At 39.4% G+C, this 21441-nt stretch overlaps 2 protein-coding genes across 3 annotated transcripts in view; both read right to left on the reverse strand.

Moving 5' to 3' along the window:
• LOC119741838 (mucin-16-like) overlaps positions 1–8079 on the reverse strand; it is a 61280-nt gene extending 53201 nt beyond the window's left edge. For both annotated transcript variants that reach the window (XM_038217757.1, XM_038217751.1), the window contains exon 1: positions 7728–8079. The gene's annotated coding sequence lies outside the window, so the exon portion shown is untranslated. The remainder of the gene's footprint in view (positions 1–7727) is intronic.
• Positions 8080–8863: 784 nt separating this feature from the next.
• LOC119742027 (cyclin-D-binding Myb-like transcription factor 1) overlaps positions 8864–21441 on the reverse strand; it is a 63658-nt gene continuing 51080 nt past the window's right edge. The window contains exon 17 of the mRNA XM_038218047.1: positions 8864–10090. Within this exon, the coding sequence (XP_038073975.1) occupies positions 9978–10090 (113 nt within the window). The 3' untranslated portion in view covers positions 8864–9977. The remainder of the gene's footprint in view (positions 10091–21441) is intronic.

Consider the following 21441-nt stretch of genomic DNA (forward strand, 5'->3'; position numbering starts at 1 on the left):
TCCATGCACGCGGATTTGTGAAAAATCTAATTGAAGGTAAGAAAAGAATCAGCGGGGAGAGGGGCGCTAGCGTGCCATAAGGTCCACCCCCTCAGTCATACCCCTACCCCTTCACGATTGAGACTTTTGCAACGATGAGTCACGTCCCAGATTAATTGCGTCTTAAAATGTCCTGAAAATTTCTTGAAGCACTAAGGTTTCAGAAATATCGTCCTTTTTGGGGTTTAAATATAATTATTTACATTATACAAACACCGTAAAGGAAACGGCCAGTGCGCATGGCGTGACTTGGGTCCAGTTCGTAGGGAAAAGGGATGGGGAGGACTCATTTTCTGAAGGGGACTCACTGGTTGTTCACAATAACAAAATCCTCTTGCCTTCCCTTAATTCTGAAAGGGAAGACTGCCTAGTAGTGAGAGAGGCCAAGTCGCATGTGTTTTGAAAACGCACACCGCACGCGGGTGGCACAGCGGCAAATAATTGCCAGCAGCCATTTTCTCGTCAGGTGGCGCCCTTATTAAATAATGATGTCATACCCAGTCAAAGTCAACAGGACAAGTCAACCTGCTAACAAAACGTCTTAAGAAGTTCATGAACTTTGCTTTGTCTGAGTCTTAAGCCTAAGGCTTTACTCTAAGCAAGGATGTCTCAAATTAGCAGTCTCCAAGGGAGGTCGACTGGATTGTTTTCTTTTATTGTCTGCAATTTATAGCGTGTTTGTTTGATTGGGTAGGCCTAAAACAAACCCCAACAAATGGGGAAGAGAAGACAAAATAGGGACTCTGGTAAAATAATAGGTTCAACGTTTTTTTCGGATATCATCGAAAAAGATAATTTATATATTCGTCCTTATAAACATATCCTTTTTTCACGGCAAGCACGTTTAAATCATCTCCAGTTATGCAATGGACCTTATTAAAATAAAAGTTAAAATCCCTGTAACTTTTATAATAAACCCATGGAGCTTTTCATAGCTTCATGGTAAACGTAAACCTAAACGTGGAGTGTTGGAAAATCATTATTGCAACCTGTTTTTAGCAGCCTATTATATGGGAAGAGAGAGGTTACATTTTGCGTCGTTCATTTAGTCTAGACCTGCATTATACTGTGGCAGGTTGACATCGGCCAGCCTGGGGGGGGGGGGGGGGACTCAGTGCCACCTACAAATTACCATTGCCCCCCCCCCCTCCCCCTTGGTGCCCCCACAAGAAAAAAAAAAAACGCCGAAATTTGCCGCTCGCTAAGGAGGTCGTTTTTAAGTATCGTTTTGAGTAATTATACAGAATTGGAATGTAGTGGACTGTTTTTCGATTACTTTTCCCTTGAACCTACGGCTTTATTTATAAGAAAAAGAGCGCCCTCTGGCGTCAAAAGGGTTTGCATTTTATGTTTCATCAACACGTGCAAGATGTAGTATTTTGGGGTGACCGCCATTTACGGCAAACGGTATTAGTCTTGGCACAAGACCCGAACGGATGTTCGTTTGGGGAACTATGGGGGAATCTAGTCTTGCGCCAAGAGCACGACCCACGAACACTGCACTGCGGAACAAGACCACACACTCTCCATCCGTCATATGCAGGGTTTTGCACGAAGAATATACCCATGTCAAGAACGGACCACTCCGGAACTCGGCCCATCGAGAGTGACGAGCACGAGTACGAGTACTATTCATCAAAAGGGGGCGCCCTTTTCATTTTTTTTCTTCGGCAACTGCAGTTTTAATGTAATAAGCCTTCCCCATAATCGTAAGCGGTCATTTGATCCTGTTATTTCCAGAAATACTCGACTACCAAACTTTATGTCTACCCAGATTTGCCAAGCACTTCTGACCAGGGTGAAATTATAGCGTAGGGGTCTTTGCTCCGAGGATTCATGCGAGCGAGGAGCCTTAGACCTTACGGCGTGGGGCGCGGGTCCCACTTATAAGGGCCCCAGAAAATGTTGTGATGCTCTGTTGTGCAATGTCAGGCGATTCCGGATCTTGGCCACCATCTCCAGAATTTTTGAACAGATGTTTTTAAGATTTTAAGATTTTGTAAAATATACGCCGGCACTTGTATAGGTTTTCCCGGCCAAGTTAGCAGATTTGGCGGCCAAATTGGCGACCAATCACCCATTTTCGCACGAATTGAATGCACGTTGAGATCAACATTCAATTACCTCAAAACACCCATCAAATTCACATTAAAAGCATGCGATTTCACATGTTAATCATGCAATTTCAACGATAGGGCATTCAAATTAAAATTGCACAAACGAGCATCCAAATTCGCCGGAGCATCAAGCTGTGTAAGTTTGGTCATTCGAATTCACCATTAAGCAATCATATGTGGAAAGTAAGCAAAGTTATTCGAAATAGGTCCATGTCGTTAAGTCGTTTGTTATTTGTTAGAATAAGATGGAGCGCTTTTGTTCCAATTTGGAAATATAGATATAAAAACCTGTCTCCCACAAGACTCTGACACTACTCTGATCACCATGCAAACTGTTAGATTGAAGCACTAGAAATATCAATATGCCAGCTCATGGGCGTTGAGAATTTCAATTGTAGACCATGCTCGTTTGATGCCCAAGACTATCTTGAACTTGCAGAAAATCTTGGCATAAACAGATATCTACTGCCAGGTCAATTGTAGCAACGTATCTGAGAACTGGCTGACGGGACAATCTGTCAAGAGGAGGGGCCAGAAACACAAAACTGGACCACGAAATGAAGCAGTATACCTTCGTTGACTTTTATTTTTAATGAAAAAAGTGCTAAATAGAATGCACGGAAATGAAAACGAATACAAGAATCTCATGCAAATAACCCTAAACCAAACCGACTGCTAAATTGAATGATCACTTAAACCGAATGACATAACTTCAATTTAAGATGTGTTAAACATGAAAATGTCAGGTCTTAAAACTAATTTGAAAGCCTGAAATCTAATACGAACCACGGGAATGACAGCAGGGCGCTACTTCGCTTCAAATTGGCTACTATCAAGATGAATTCGAATGCTCTTTTTGCGAAATTGGCCGGGAAAACCTATATTAAAAGTTTCTTCTGTACTCAAAGTTGTGAACCATCTATTTTCATCTGCATATTTTGTTCTCCATTTTACTTTGGAAAAGGGAATGTGTGTAATACAATCTAATTTGTAAATTGTTGCAATTTTGCTATTAGTCCCGTGCATGTCTTGTCAAAGTTAAATTTTTATCATTATTAAGTGCAAGTAAAAAAAAAACAACCGCTTGAACATGTGTAATTATACATTGGAATCAAGTTTAAAATCAGTGTAATTTCATCAAACTAAAACTAGAACAGAGAAGCAATTAGGCCTACATGTAGATTGCATGTTCAGATCTACATGTTAATAAAACCATCGGCAGATCGGCTGCAAGACAATGTGAAACAATCTTCATGCATGGTCTCTGACAGAAAAAAAAAATAGTCATCGGCGATTGCAATTCCCACATGGTATACAACACCATTTGAAGGAGGAATCTTCATTTTTCAATATCATGTAATGCCCCCCCCCCCTCCATGATTTTCCCTCATCTCCCAGGCGTCGACACAAAATGGACACGCTTGACCAGAATGCACCAGTGACACTGCAGGGCACTGACACGCTCGATTTCCGAGCTTATTGGCTCAGGGCTAAAATATTCGTTCGACTATAGCCAGAAATGTTGTCCAGTTGGGTAGTTGAAGAGTAGTGAGAATTTCGGAATATTTAAACATAATACGGTTTCATTCCAGTCTTTAAACAAAGAAAGGAAACTCGACTGATCCCCCTCCCTAAATAAAAAAAGGGAAGCACAACTTGGGATGTGTGATGTGAATAGGTATCCGTGTAGTGTAGGCAGTATTAAATTTAACGTGAATTTAATATTTAGGTGAAATTAAATATTTGCACTTTCGGGCCAAACACGAGAGCCTTAGAAGAACATTACGTCCTGGAATGCGCCCAATTGGGCTACAATACAATGGAAAGAGCATTTAAAAGTAGAATGTCACATAAACATCCTTTAAAAACTTGGTGTTAACAGTTATTCTTGCGAGAACCGTGCGAGAACGAATTTGGGGGGTCACAGTTTTGTTCCATCGAGCTGTTCAGGGCTAGTTGTGATTCCAGCCGCACAGTGGTTGCCTTATGCAGACGTGTAAAAAACAATATTTGTGTATTGGTGCTGTGTGTAATTTATGTGACAACCACAAAGTGTATCGTACATTAAATGCAAACGACAGGAAAAACGTATGCGTACTCCGTCGATGTAAACAACCGTCCCCCCCCCCCTCTTTTCTCGGGAACAGTAAGACATTAGTTTAGTTTCCTTCAACTAGACCTTTAAATAGTATAAGTTAACAATCCAAAACATAACATTTTCGGGGATTTCAGGCCGTAATATCCCTTTAATTCCCTCTACTCCTGTTTTCTTTCACAAATTGCCTTTTTTCGTATTGAACAGCGCCAACTATAGTATCACAATATGCTCACCACACATTTTCGACTTTTGCATGGTCAGAAGATTACTACATTGTATCCATACAATTACTTTGTGTTTCCATCCTCCCGTGAGAACATCTTGACACGCCACTGGTATTGTCATTTCACACCATAAAAGGTACGAAGACAGACGCATCTGTCAATAGCGGATGTCCTTATAAAGCGAAGGAGATGGGACTTCCTCATTCACGTGGTTCATAGCGGCTGAAGCGAGGTACGAAGTGATACGCGTACGGCGCGTATAGATTAGTTGTTGTCAGTGCCAACAGATCTAAAGTATCCTCGCAGGACGATTTCACACTGTACATGTCTTCTCAATTTGCTGACATTTTCAAAGAAGAATCTGCGCGATTTTGCGCAATTATTTGGGTTTTGATTGGGCAAGGATAGTGGTGTTGATTTACATTTCACATATTCGCTGCATGAAAATGTAACCAAATGACACCACTGAAAATCGACTTGGTCATGAACATCTTTGTTTTTACGACACTTTCTCTGTTTTTAACGAAATTTTGTGAAACATTCAGGCTAGCCGCCAGCTGGGGAAAACAGCTCAAATATGATTTTTTTTCTACTTCCCTGTCACCGCCACATGCATAGTTTGCCGTTTATTCTGGAGCAATAAAACTGTTCTTCTAGTTTTAGAAATCAGAAAGCGATAGGACAGGTATAGGTAGTGGTACTGTACGCTCTGATATCGCTAGCATCTCTGTCTGGAATGTGCAATATTATGCAACCTGGTTTCCGCAAACTGCATAACTCTAGGTGTGAGCATATATCCGATATACCTTGTCGGTCAAGGATACTGCAGGAATAGCACAAGGTGCATGCAATAGCATAGATGAGCTCGTGAAAAATGGAAGTGGGGCAAAAGTTTAAGGGGAATGTCGTTTGCCAAAATATATTAACAAAAGTTCAGTGACGGTATGTATGCATGTTCAATTCCATGTTATAAAAACTGGCGCGACTTTACAAAATGCCACCCCCCCCCCTCCGCCAGATACAGTAACAAAACAGTACATACTTGGTTCTGGGTTGAAGAGGGTCAAACTTTTTTTTATTATGACCGTTTACGCTAAATTTGTCACTACCGTGTACACAACTCGATTTTTAGTGTTGTTCAATTAGCATGTAAAAGGGCCACATCATTTTCCCCCCTTTATTTCTGTCATTCTTTTTGGGGTAAAATCGCCGAAGGATACTTGCAACCCTCGAACTTCATCTTCCTTTCTTCTGATCCTTTTTTTTGCCAATACAATGTAACAACTATGCCTTATCGTTTGTATATTAGTCGTAATGACATATTTTCCAAGAAATCACTGTTTACTGGGACCTGCAGCTTAAGCAGGAAAAAAAAGTGACGTTTACTTCATGTTTATTGTTCAATTATAGCACGACGCGGATAATAAACAGTCCTCATTCAACTTTAAGAGGCTAAAAAAATAAGACCCATAATCCAACAGTCGAACCTCTGATCAGATGTATCGTTTGTTATCATGCTTTGTTTACACATGGAGGAATCATGTTCAATGTTAATTTTTTTTATCGGTTTTACACATTCAAGGTACTTGGCGGGGAATGCAAATAACCAGCGTGGAAAAACAGACAAGACTTAGGCCTATTTTCACGGCCATGTAGGTCTACACGTCACTTTAGTTCACCTGCGGTAACCTTTTCGTCATGTTCTTAGTGCTGCAACATTTGCATTGTCGGGTTACGCAGCCGCTCGAGAATGACACATTTATAGCCCTTCACCCCCACTTGCTGTAGTTTAGGCCTAATTCGTTCAGGACTTTGAAATGGGTTATGGTTGCAACTTGCAAGCATGTTGCAAAGTAGTCCGTTCTCCTTGCTCCATAAATAGTCATCAACAAAGGCACGGGTTTACCTATTTACGCAGGGTTTACGCAGGGTTTTATGCGAAAGAGGGACTGAAATAAACTTTAGCGCCCCTGGAAAATATTGAAATAATAAACACGCAAAATATTCTATAAAAAAAAACAGACAGAGAATTCGAAAAGAAAAGTAAAAACAACAGGTTCGAAAAGAAACGAAGAAGAAAAAAGAACACACGCACAAAATCCTATAAATCTCACTGATTCAACAATGCTGACACCAACTAGGCCTACACAATCTCAACACCGCTGAGAAGTGTGAAGGCTAGACGATTTATAGCTCGGAAACTGAAAAACAAACAAACAAACAACCCAACAAACTGATGTTTCGCCTAAGTTCAAAGGGCCAGCTACCCATGGCGCTAAAAGGTCTCTGTTAGCATGGTTAAGTTGATAGCGGGCCGCTTTTGTTGAGCTTAAAGCAAGAATAATAATTCCAACAGCGCAGTCAAGTGCATGCGGAGCTTTCTCGGCAGTTTTCGACAACTGGAGCAAGTCGGTCATCTGAAAACACGGCGACGCTAACATTAAGCTTACAAAAACTTCACTTGTTTAATTGTACGAATTGGATAATGTACATTTGAACCCCGACTTTGAAAAGGACTGTACCAACATGCCACTCGCATAACCGAATTATAAAGAATATTGCCTTGTGAAAACCCACAAATATATATAGCCTATCTGGCCTAGGGCACCCAGCTGTGTAACTTCGGTCAACCGTCTGGGGCAACCGGTGTGTTTAAATTTGTCAAGGGGACACTATAAGGCAAATTAAATGGAACGTATCATTTCAATAGAAGTGCAATATAATTTGTTTAATTCAAGATATCAAAACGGGGGTTAGGGTGGGAGGTTGTGGGGGGGGGGGGGGGGGTGCTGGGGCGCATGGGGGGGGGGGGAGGCATCCATATTACGCCACTGAAGGCCAAGTTACATTATGCGGCATCAAACTTAATGTAGACGAAACTGTGATAGGAAACACCAACACGGTCTCCGCATTTGTAAAAATTCAAAGTGAACAAATGGTTTGGATTAATTTTTACAACAGTAATTTGAGAGCAGTTTTTAGCGTGGCCAGAAAAAAAAAACACATGACAATCTGGATAACGCTACCATTATTGTTGCATATAGCTTGCTTGGCTGGCAGAGGCCGGTGCGATTTTCCTATTTATTTATTGGTTTTAATTTTTGTCTATTTACATTCAGTTATAGGTAAGTGAATAGCCAATACTGTGTATATGACTACCCGGGAAAAATTTCACAGGTGTAGTTATCCAAAAAGTTCACAGGCAACTCTACTAAGTACCATTAAACTTCATTAAATTATTATACTCACCGTTTCAGTTTACGGCAAGGAAAATTCCGAAGTTCGTCTACAGTTTCTCAAGACACTAGACATTCCTCACAACGTAACATTCCACGAGAATAGCAAAACAATCCTGGTGTTATCAATCCGTAAATAGGCTGCCGACCACAGCATCCAGAGAGAGGATCAAGAACGGAGCAAAGTCTTGAAGCGGCTGGTCACCAGATTGTAGCGGAGTGGATCTACCACGCTGATGGAGTACACGGAACAGCACGGCAAGTCCGGTGGGTTACCCCAGCACGAGCTACAAGGATCTGAGTGCGGGCAAGCTCGTAAGGCTAATTAAGTGGATGCTCCAATAAACGCTGGACTACGTATGACGTGTGGTCACGTGAAGGTCATCGACTTACTTCTTGACCAATCACGCTGCGCGCAAAAACATCGGGAGCGCAACAGTATACTGGCTGGGACTACCGCATGCAGGAAGTTTGTTTGACTCTAACAGCAGTATCTTGGTTTAGGCGTGTGTTTGATGTTTCTTATACCAGCGTCACTGATCGAAATCTGAACATTTACAAAACTCAAGATTATTGAAGATAAAGATTATTCAATGAATTTTCATAAACACCTGTGACAGTTACCTATCTAGAGCCCGTCACATGGGTGGTCTCAAACCGCTAAACACCGCTGAGAAGGTTGCCCATGAATCGGGACAATCAATTTCAAATTTCGTCTTTGTATTGTATTTTTAACATAATGCATCCTCAAGGCCCTTTTCTGCGACCAGCCAGGCGCCTTACCGGTTATAAACCAGAACATTCGGAAAACTGCTCTACCTATTATTGCCTTGCTTTGGAATTAACAGCACCATGCACAGCCTCAAACCTTAAGTCATTTTTGTAGTCCCTTACAAAATAAACCAAAAAAGCCAACAAACAATAGAAAAAACACCCAAGTTATCCATTCCGTGAAATCTAACTAATGTCTGGTCACTTTCAACCACAAACTGGACAAACATATGCTCTGCCTGCACGTGGCCTCGTGTTATACACTATGATTCACATTTGCAACATAAGTTCCAAGTGCGCAGAACCTTATATTGACTGAAGTTCTATCAGGATAAATAAAACTCACGGGAAAATGAACACACCATACGGCAAGACAGATACAGAGAATATTTTGTTTTTTTTTCACCTTTAGGTAATGTTATAATGATTTTGCTTGCTGTCCTAATTACATGATGCAATATGCAACACATGTCTTTATTGGTAAAGTTACACAAGCAGTACATATTAATACGTGGATGATACAAACTTTACTTGTTTGAACAAAACACCATATGGTGCTATTAAGATTGTGCCTGTTTATTCAGATACATGTACCCACTTTTGACTTGCAAAAGCACTTATCAATAACATAATCATGTACATGTAGCAAGTAAATATACATTCCTTTTTAAACCACAGGCTTTTATTGTATGTTTATATAGTCGATTAATAGATTAAGAAAAATGGATTATAACATAAATAAACATCAATTAACATCAAAAACATCTTCCAGTGTGGTTACGCACATTTTCTGGGAATAATAATAAGTCTCCATTTCCATTCGAAAATGTAACACATTTATATAAATTTGTAAGCGACATGTTTACAAGAGATAAAACCAGAGAATTGTCAACAGAAACACAAGACCAGGCTTGCTTCATTGAGCTGGATGCAAACGTCTCTTTTTAGGATATTATTGATTCCTTGTGACACAGTCAGTCTGTCAGCCAGTCATCGTGCAGTAAATAAAAAAGGCTGGCCCTTTGGTCCAGCCCCCCCCCAAAAAAAAAACCCACCAAGACAACAAAATGAGATGCTCGATGAACTGAACATGCTCAATTTCATGTCTGACAATTTCAACATTGTAAGAAGGAATTTGTACTTGATGTTTTATGATATTAAACACAAAAAAACCCTCAAAATCCAAACAATCCCCCCCCCCAAAAAGAGAAAAGTAAAAAACACTGGACTGGTTAAAAATGCTAGGTGTGGACCAGACATTCTTTTGTTGTACAGTTAATAAAAACAAGAACAAACATGGGCACTTTATGATAATAGCAAAACAGATCTGCCACTGATGACCATGAAATGGCAGTTAAAGAAGGAGAAGTTCCCTAACGACTCAACTAAAGAACATAGGTCTGTTCATTTGGCATGCACTATGCTCTGGAATGAAAGGTTACAAACTTCACACGCAGCATCTCTGTCAGCCCTCTGCACAGATGCATAAGAACTAAGATAACTCTGAAGATGAAGGACTACTCAGCTTCTCTCTAGTCATGGATTCCACACTAGTTGGAGACTCCAGTAAATCCGAGCCATCTGACTGACTTTGTAGTATCTGACCTGAAGTTTTTTGACAAACAAAAATTGAAACAGTGCTTTAAAAACTTTTTCAAAATATTTCAATGTACTTTAAAATAGCACAAAAGAATAGTCTTGGATGTTTGCATATACTGGCAGCTCCAGGGACCACCTAAATGTCTCAGTTGCCATGGCTTTGACTCTATTTATGTTCACCCCTTTATTTGTTAAGGTTCTCCTCTTCAGATACTTTTTCCCAATGCAGTTGACTACTCTTTTTATGGAAAAAAGAAAGCAAAGAACCTCTTGAAAGAAACATTATGCCACGGAAACATGATGCCTAGAATTTAGAAACTTTTTTTTAAAATTTCATAGACACTGTTCTTAACATCAAATATGTGTTACAACTACAGCCAACTTTTGTATTACAGTCTAAGGCTGAATGCAGGAATGCACAGTTTGCCAAGGCAAGTAGCCTTAACACGTCAGTGCAAGTGATTTGACAGTCAATACATATCTTTGTATTGGTAGAGTTATACAAGCACAAAAACTTAAGCTGGGCAATTCCACAGTTACTCGCATTACACTTTTTTGTGTCTTTTACATTCCGAGTGCTGTGGTCTTCATACTAATTGGACATTAGCTGTGTAAAATCCTTCATGCTTTTTTAGGGGACATACTGTAGTTCCTTTTTTACTTAAGGCCGAATAAAAAAAAAAAACGTTTCTCGTCCGGGTTTTTGAAAAAAAAGGAGGAAGAGGGGCTTTTTATTTTTTATTTTTTTCAAGATGGTCGCCATTTTAAAATTTCCTGCAACCGTTGGTGTTTCCACTGTTCAAAGACACTTTTAAAATGAAAGACAAGTTGGACAAGAGAACTGAACATATTTACAGTGTCATTTAGAGTTGTATTGGTCTACAATGAACAGTATTTATTTTCCGATGAATTTGTGGACTTTTTCGGTGTTTTTTTACTGCATTTTTCAAAAATAACAGATACTAAAAAAATTCAGGCGGCCTCCAAAAAGGAAGCGGGCGGGGACGAGAAACATGTTTTTTTTTTACTTCGCCTAACCATACCCAACATGTCCAATATTCAAAGCTCTTCCCTGATGACAACAACAAGAGTGTATGTTCCCTCATTGTAGCATGGCATGGATATGTTATTACTCGCAATCACACAAAAAAGAAGACTTTGTCTTTGTGTTAAAATTGTCTTTGTTTTCTATGAGAGTGTGACTGAAACAACCCAATGGCTATTTGTACAAGATATCTGCCAATATGTATAAATGTGGACGATAAAAAATGTAGACCAAATCTAGGCATAGATACAAGAAAGAAAAAGGCTGGTTAAGGTTACTTGCCTTACAGTTACTTGAATTACAGTTTGTTGGCCCATTTTTAATACAAGTTAAAAAAAACAAAACAATAATCAAACAAAAAACTCTTTTGCCATAAAATATAACCTTTCTCTCTGCCTTAAAGGAAATATACAACATTTGCTTTTACTGTAATTTCAGAAATGGATGGATTAGGGGGTCAGTATTTTATAGCGAATGTTGTTTTACTGACCTGTTTAAAGTTTTGTGTTCATAGATGCTGGAAAAAACCAAGAAATCTTGTTCTTGTAGTCTGGTTATCTGAACCCAACCCACTTAAATTGAAACAGAGAAATTTACAGACGTTGGGAATTGTAAGGTCAGGGAACCAGTCTAGCTGGCTTGGACCCGTTCACGTGTAAACGAATGGATGTGTAAACAATTGCAAACAAAATGTGGACTAGCTAAATTTGGTAAATCAGGGGCATTCTTTGAAGAAAGACAGTTTTTTCCAACGATGGTCAGCCGAACATTGTTGGAAATTGATACAAAACCAACTTTTCTTAAAAATGACACTGACGGCACACCAGGTGCTATGATTTTGCAGGGTGCTTGAGACTACTATTCACTAACAGTCAATTGTATTTCGTATTTCAGATCGTATTTCATGTGTATTTGGTAACTTTGTTTGTTGATGTTTGCAAATATTGTATATCGCCTTTAAAAGCAAGAAAATGTACATAAACACTTGCATTACTCCTGTAAAAACAAGGTGCCTGAATGACTAAATATATGTACCTAAAATCCATAAAGCACTTCCTTGAACTGCTGCCAGTTCTGACCAACAAGGGGATCTCTCAGCATGTGAGGGGTTATGCCTATAATGCCTGTGTTCGTAGTGTCCCCTCATATGCGAGTGAAAGCGGGACAGTAAATGCCAGCAACGATAATGCCATGATCAGATGGATTTGTTCAGCAATGCTCCTGGACAGGAAATCTATGGGCGAACTAAGGCGCCAACTTGATCTGTCTGCTGTCGATGAGGAGGTCCGTTTGGTCACCTCCAGTGCATGAACGAGGACAGCTGGCCAAGGAAGATTCTTGACTACCAGATCATTTGACACCTCTATCCATATGGACGTCCAAAGAAAGGATGGATCGTCAACATCAACAATGACCTGAAATGTCTATGGTTCAATGCCAATCTGGCATTGAACCGAGTAAAACAATCTGCCCAAGTAGACATGATCACTGTGGATGGAGTCCAACCCTCAAGTACAGGAATAGACAGACTATAAACTGGATAGTAGTACCGTAGTAGTACCGGTACATAGTGGTAGTCCACTTTTGTGTGGAATTGTCCAGTTACGTACATATGTAAAAGCAGTGGCGCACCCAGGATTTGGTTGGGGGGGGGGGCGGCTCAAATTTTTTTTTTACAGATTTAACAAAAAATGTTATCAAAAAATTTTGCCCCAAATTTTTGGACGCAGAAAAAAATTGGTTTTTTTTGAGGGGCGGCCTATTTTGACGTTGGTGGGCCACTTACACCCCTATTGTACTACTCGAAAACAGGCCACATTCATATCACCAAGGCAAAATCGTGGGACTAAAAAAAAAAAAATTTAAAAAATGACAACCTCGGGGGGGGGGGGGGGGGGGGGGGGGGCTCAAGCCCCCAGAGGCCCCCCCCCACCCCAGGTGTGCCACTGTATAACAGGGACTAAATAGACCATCTTTCATGGCAGGGATATTTCAATATGAGGCAATGAGGCAACAAGTATATCAGTCACTGGAATGTTAAAATACACATGTGACCCATATAAAACATGCTTGATCTACATACATCATATCATTCAATTCCCCAGAGAATCCAAGCGATCTCAGCTATATAAACCCCCTGCTTACTGGATTACTACACCCACAGACAACATAACTGCATGTTCTCATCACACATTCTGAAATTTCATTCACTAGAGTCCTAAAATTCCAATTCTGTGAGTCAAATTGCACAGTTAAAATTTTCTGAAGCAGGATTACACTAAAAGTATTTTAACTAACTTCACCTAAAAGATAAGTGCTCTTGTTGATAAAGATTTAAAAAGAGAGAAATGTATTTATGCAACCAGGGAGGACAATTTTAAGATTATCTTTTTCAACTGCCCACCCCCCCCCCCCCCCTGACCGTGCCAAAGAATAAAAATAATCAGAATCAGTGCCTGAGCAAATCATGTATGAATGATCACCTTGTGTCTTTGAGCAAGAATGTTAAGTGTACTGGTAATTCCCCATAAACCTATCAAAGAGCACTATTTAAAAAACCTTGAAAATGAATAGAACCGCTGCAAACTTTTCCTGACTCAATTGTACAAATCCAAAACATGAACACGGCCTGATGTGATTTTAAAAACATCTTCTTCTATTAAACCAACTGCAAGAAGTGAGAACTAAGTACCCATTTTGCACCTTTGCATACTACTCACCCTTGGACTAACTGAATCCAAGGACAAAATCACCCACCAAAATTTGCCCTGACCAAGACAACTGCAAACCCAGCTACAAATGTTGACCAATCTAAAGACATATCCCACTGTTTCAAAGTGACACAGTCGGTATTAATTTTCACACCAGTCCTACGTAAATGTGGACCAGTGAAGGTCATCATGTCTCAGTGTGAGTCAAGGCTTAGGCCATGACTTGGACCTTCCTTCCAATCCTAGGAAATCAGTGAGCTCCATCTTGGAGCAGTGTGTGGCAACACTGGGTAAGGTTAAGGTATCAAATGGCCACCATGCCAAGAACTTGTTAGTCTGTGCTCTTTGGGTAATTGTCTTGATTAGCTTACACATGGTTTGGAGTCTCACTGCATGTGGTTAATTCTTCCCCTACAGACATCAACCACTGGTGTTAAAGGCAGGGTTTATAGAAGGAAACAGATCCATTCAAATCATCATATATCAAACCATGATTTTTTTTTTAAAATAAGGCTATTCAATAAGTTTTATTTAAGAAGAGTACAAGTAGTATGTTCAGGTGGAGATTTGACATTACGTTAGTTACTGTTATGCTGCTTGTATAGCCTGTAATTAATTGAAAACTTCACAAAATATTTCAGTTTCATATCCATAGCTGGAATCTTTAAAGTCATTCATCACCAACTAGTGAAACAGGAAACATGAACTCAAGCTTGTTGACACTCTTGCAATGTTGAATGATTATTACAAGAAACTATGGAACATGTACAGGGTGTATAAAAAAAAAGCAGAATCCAACCCCCCCCCCAAAAAAAAAAACAACAACAAATATAGTTCATATTCAAAAAATATGTAGCACCAAAAATAAAGATGACTGGAAAGCCATGAAAAAAACAAGTCAGGTGTGTTTACAAACACAAATGCCCCGCAACCGTGACTGTTCCCATGACATAACACCACTCTTTTAACATCAACTTACATGTACCTTGGTCACATGGAACATTCATTGACAGCATTAGTGTCTTCTGTAGGTTTTATATGAATTAATCCCTAATCCCTATAATCTCAGAATAAAAAAAAGATTTCTATTGTTTTAGCCACTGTGAACTTGACCCTTGACCTTTTGGCCCCAAATTCAATAGGCTTCTTAGGATTACCAAGAACAATCCACAAACCAAATTTGAAGTTCATATGTTAAGTATTTCTCAAGTTATCGCGCTGACAAGATTTCTATTGTTTTAGCCACTGTGAACTTGACACTTGACCTTTTGACCCCAAATGCAATAGGCTTCTTAGGATTGCCAAGAACAATCCACAAACCAAATTTGAAGTTCACATGTAAAGTATTTCTCAAGTTATTGCGCTGACAAGATTTCTATTGTTTTAGCCACTGTGAACTTGACCTTTGGCCTTTGGCCCCAAATGCAAAAGGCTTCTTAGGATTGCCAAAAACAATCCACAAACCAAATTTGAAGTTCACATGTAAAGTATTTCTCAAGTTATCGCGCTGACAAGATTTCTATTGTTTTAGCCACTGTGAACTTGACCTTTGGCCTTTTGGCCCCAAATGCGAAAGGCTTCTTAGGATTGTCAAAAACAATCCACAAACCAAATTTGAAGTTCACATGTAAAGTATTCTCAAGTTATCGCGCTGACAAGATTTCTATTGTTTTAGCCACTGTGAACTTGACCTTTGGCCTTTTGGCCCCAAATGCGAAAGGCTTCTTAGGATTACCAAGAACAATCCACAAACCAAATTTGAAGTTCATATGTTAAGTATTTCTCAAGTTATCGCGCTGACAAGATTTGTCCGGACACACACACCCACACACCCACCCACCCACCCACCACCCACCCACACACCCACCCACACACCCACCCACCCACCACCCACCACCCACCACCCACCCACCACGGAAGGACAAGGCGGAAACAGTATGCCCCTTCGGCTTCGCCGCGGGGCATAAAAAGCTTAAATTGCTCCATCTGTTCAAAGAATATCACCATTCAAACACAATGACCCTAAAATTAGTTTCTTCCACAAAAAGGAATTTATTGTGTTTTCTGACTGTTTGGAACAACAAAGAAAATGACACAGAATACTTGTTTCAAAAACTGTTAACAAGTGTAGTGCACAATACCTTTATAAACAACCCTGGTAAGGCAAACAATATGATTTATAAAATCCACCTTTTTTTTTAAGATGAGCCTTCAAAAGGACTTTGTTGAATATTTTCAAATTTTGAACTGAGGTTTTATTGCTGGAGATGTTTGAAGACAAATCACATTTTTTGATGACAGGGGTTTTAGGGTCATTGTGTTTCAATGGGATATTTTCTTAACTGATTGAGGAATTTCAGTAATTTTTCCATCTAAAAGTAACTCTTTTTTTTTTTAAATTGGCTTTCCAGACATTAATATTTTGGTGCTACATTTTCTTAAATATGAAAATATAATTTTGGGGTTTGGGTTCCACTTTTTGGACTCACCCTGTAGAATTTGGGAAAATGCTACATACAAGGAGAAAAGAAAAGAGGAATCTGTACAAAGCAGTTGGCCATTGTGTAGTAGTTGGCAACTCATACAAGCAATACAAGTGGTCTGGGTGAAAGGTAGAGGCAAGGGTTGGGGTAATATGGACAGAAGGAACATGTAAGATGAAAGGAAAGAGGAAAGGTAGTTACTTTTATGAGTTGCAGGGTTTCCCTACCAGTATAGTCTCTTGCCATCACAAGATATTCACTACCAGTTGCTTTTGCAACATGATGCACAACCACGCTAGTTCATATGTATACACATGTATGTACCTTACTTGCTTCAAACACGTTTTATTTGGACACACAATGGATACTGGACTTCAGATTTATACCAGAAGGAAATACATGTACCTCATTTTAAGCATATAAATCACAATGGAATTTGAGTAATGGGCAAGAGGAGTGCGGAAAAATCCCTCTCCTACCCTCCCAGTCACAAAGTTGCCTTACTGACATGTAGGCCTACACAGTCGTTTCTCTCTGGTATGTAGGAGGGCATTGAATATTATATAATAACACCAACCAGGGTGTTATTGGTACAGTCAACAAACTTCTTGAACCTCAAGCTGGGTAAATATTGCAGTTACATCCCGGACAGCCTCCAGGCAAACCAGCAGCATGCATTGGAGCACTGAGTTGAAGACTTGAGGTAGTCCACTCAATACTAAAGGCTCCAACCTCATAACATAACATAACATGGTGCATGTAGCTCATAGAGTCATACAAACATCTGTTCTTCCCTCTACCTTTTTGTTGACTTCACTTCATCAGTGCCATTTCACTACCCAGTTTTTTAAAAGGTATTTTCACTTGTGAATGTTGAGGTTTCAAGTATTATAATTGTAATTTCACAGAATAGACTGAGCAAATGAATATGTCTATGCCCTTTTTTGCAGTCTTTTCAAAATTACGTTGGAAAGGGTAATGATCAGCTCAGTGACAATGATAACAAAGTTTAGTGGTTAAGTTGTTAAGATGTAGGCTTTATCGATAAATCAATTTTAATGTGTCATAGTTATGGCTGATTTCATTTTTTTTAATTGAAAAAAAAAATCTAAAAACGTGAGAAAATTGTATCGAAAAAAAAAAGAGAAACAATGTCAAATTACTGAAAACAATTTTGTGTCTGCAGGAGAAATACCAAGAATCGCTTATTATTTATGTACATGTAATAATACAGAATAGTTGTGCTAAGTAATAAGTTTAAATTCTCTGATTTCAGTGTTTGTTTTTATAGTTGAGTGAACTTTGAACAAATTTTAATGTGAAAAGTATACGCTAACATATAAAATCTGACTTCCACATAGGAAAATGTATTTGCATTAATACAGAAAAAAGATGCAATTGAAACGTACCCAAAGTAGGCAATGTGATGTTCGAAAATGATGTGTGCAGAGATAACTTTTCGTGATATTTAACAATTGTTGACTGCTGTGATGTGGGATATGTGATTCTTAACACCCGAGGGGCACATTCGCCTTGGGTGCTATGCCCCCCGAGGGTGTTAAAACGACATATATCCCACATCACAGCAGTCATCAATTGTTTTGTTGTATCGTGCCACTAAGTCAAAACAATGATGGTTGCAACTAACTATGCTAGAAATAAATGAAATCAGTGCGGTGTAACCCTTGATAACTGCAAGCTTTCCTGCTGGACATGAGACTGGGTGCGTTTGCGCACTGCATGCAGTAAAGTCCCGAGCGTGCATGCAGGTTCTACACGCACGTGTAAAATGCACTGTACATGTATATAAGGTTAACCATTGCATATATGCATTTGTACAGACTGGACATGTGGCCGTCTCGGCCAATGAAATTATAATATAAGCTTTCTGACAGATTCCAAACATGCTTTTGCAAAGCACATTGGCTCAATACCCACTTGTGCACCTGGACAGAGCTTTAAAATGCATGTTTCAAAGGAAAGGCAATCTGATATATTAATCGATATTATGGTTGATGAATTGATATTCAAAAATTCTGACATGGATAGAGTCTATTAGGATGTCTGCACTAGTTGTTGGTCCTAGTCACTGAGAGTTGTCTGACCTGCAGCAAATTATGATATGACTGTCACAGGAAGGGTAACCTGGTGTGCCAATTCAAGATGCATCAAGTCATATACTAAGCCAATTTCCCTTCATTACAACCCAGCTATGACTGACTTTTCTCAAGTTGATTCGAAAGAGATTATGAATCCATCCATAGATCACATGACTTGGGATCCAATGGACAAGTTAAACGGGTGAAGCTTAAAAATGTTGAACTCAAAATGTTACATTTAGCATTTAAAGTCTTCACATTTAGGAGTGTGCATTGGAACCGGATAGCCGACTGCTGATGTCGGGAACCGGCTCCAGATTATGGGATGGGTACCCTTAACCAACTTTACAAATTACTCAGTAATTTCTCAGACAATGAAAGAGGAAGGTTCTGAATACCATTTGTGGGAAATTAAAAAAAAAACCCAGGCTACATGGAAACCAATTTCACGGTTTATGTGCATTTTAATGCACAACAGATGATGCTTGTGATGAGTTGCAGTTAACACCATAAAGCTATAATGCCCTTCAGACAACTTCCGGGATTTGAATTTTGCCTTCTGAATGCAGTCCAATGTCCATGTTCCATATTTTTGTATATAAATTTTCATTAAGCATGTAGAAGTCTAGGCAATCTCGTTGGAGCAGTCTAAAAACATTGAACACAGCATGCATGGCTAGAAATAATTGCCAGTCCAGAGATAACGGATATTATCATTTAATTGAATCAAGAGGTGTCTGAGGGTCTAGCAAGATTATGTAATATCCTCACTGTACAGGGTGATTAGAATAGCAGACATCCTGTCCCAATAGTCAAGGGTTGACTGTTTCTGGCTGATGATGCTGCAGGGTCTATGACCAGGGTATTAGTTCATCAATTGCCAAAATGGATCCACTAATACCAAACCTTGATCCTGGCTGAACAACAGATGTAAAGATTGCAGTGATCAGATTGCACTTTTTATGATAAGTGTCCAGTTATGAAAAGTGCTCTTACCTCAACAGATACTATAAAAGGGCGACATAATTCAGCTTACAAAACTTTGACACTTCAATGACCACAGTCAAAATCAGCATTATTTTGGGAGGAGCAAAGGGATTCAAAAATTAAGTTGGTTAAAAGATAAAAAAGGACAACTTGGCTTTCATATGGTACACCACACATGACACTGCATTGCCTGAACCAAACTGAAAGAAAATTCTTTGTATAAATGTAAAATAATAATGCTGATAGGAAGTGGGGCACTATGCATCACTTGACATGTCATATTGGTTTTCTATTGCTGCATGATAGATCTTGAAATGTTGACAGGTGGAATAAGTGGGCATGCAGCCATGCACCTGTCTCAGGCCAGCAGATATAGTGGCACCATCAATGTCTGCTGGTGTCCTAGTTAATTTGGAAGTTTCCCCGTTAAGGCAGAATGAAATGACCAATGCTGTCCTCGTAGTCTGAACTCAACTACATGATAATTTTAAAGTTGGAAGTCTAATTCGTGACGAGGAGGAAATACCTGACATATTTGCTGGAGTCAGCGAGACCATGGAGGAAGGAACACAATAATTGATATGCATAATGTGGGACAAATTTGCTGAAGAAACACAAGTTTAAGGGGTTGATCTATGTACCCTATACAGTATAGAACTACCCTGCACTGCCTGCTGGGCCACATGTACTTCTAGTGTGTCAGCCTAATTACATATGAGAGGATGGCATCAGTTGGCGGCAGACTGGTGATAACACCACTTCCTATTCCATGACTGTAAGATGACGGATATGTGATGACCAGAACTGAACGGTATCAACTGGATGAGTGGAAAATAGTAAATATCCTTCATAAAGGGGACAAATTATGCAAGTAAACAGTACATGTGATTCAAGAGAATACAGTGCCTTATTGTTGGTCTCAAATCCAGAAGCTTCCTAAAGACTAGGCCTGAGAAACAAGAACAACATGGGGCATATATTGCAGCCAAAAGTTTAAAAACTGAAATTTATCTGTAAGTTCAAGAAAAACCACTTGTGTTGAGCCTATATTTTTTAGCTAGAACAATTGTTTTGGAACACTTTTGAAAAGGGGTAAAAAGTTGGAAAAAAGAGAGACCTCGTCCCCTTAATTTTCAAAACATGTTTGGAAAGATTGGGGTTACAGGTCATTAGCAGTAGCAAAGGCAACAGCAAACCTACATGTAATTCCTGTCATTCTGTCTTGGCCAATTTCAAGTGTCACTCTAGCTGTTACCAGAAGCACCATTAAAAATTTTATTCAAACCCACGCAATAATGCAACTCCCCAATACACCTCTACCATCATGGGAGTATATCATGTCAGGCGATAATGTGTTTTGACCCCGCGGATATTATTATGTCCTGGTTATTACACCAAAGATCACACGCAGGCCTCCTCTCATGGGAAAACAGAACATTCTTTCCATTTTGTCAGAATTGGGCCAGAATTGCTTAACAAGAACTCCACTGGGTGATGACTAGAAAAGGTGGGGGAGTAATCTGGACCATGACTAGAATTCCCAGCTTGAAAATAGACAGACTCTCTGCAAGTTATGCCCTATGGTTGAATACTGTCATACCCCCTCCTCCTCTTGAGAATCTAGAATCAATCAAGAGCGGTATTAACTGATATCCTCTCGCTTGATCCAACAGCGGAAGTCATTAGATTAACTGAATGACTACCGCACTTCACTGGAACATTGCCAGTCCTCTTAGGCAACCAGTATAGACCTGTAAGCTTCAAAAGCAGATCTACAAAATCGGTATACCATGGTAATCATAATTAATCAAAAAATGTATGACAGATCACAGCTCATAAATAAATCATTGTTCACAAAATAGAATACAAGTATACCCTGAATTTTGAGTTATCATTAAGTTTTGTTGAATATTCCTCATAGACATTGCCAAAATTGTCCCTATAAATAACATCTGAAGTAATGAATAACTTATTAGTGCCCCCCCCCCCACTCAAAATCAGAAAGAAATCAGTACAGCCCTGTGGACCATAC

This window comes from Patiria miniata, unplaced genomic scaffold (assembly GCF_015706575.1).
Source record: "Patiria miniata isolate m_02_andy unplaced genomic scaffold, ASM1570657v1 HiC_scaffold_11, whole genome shotgun sequence".
Taxonomy (NCBI): Eukaryota; Metazoa; Echinodermata; class Asteroidea; order Valvatida; family Asterinidae; genus Patiria; species Patiria miniata.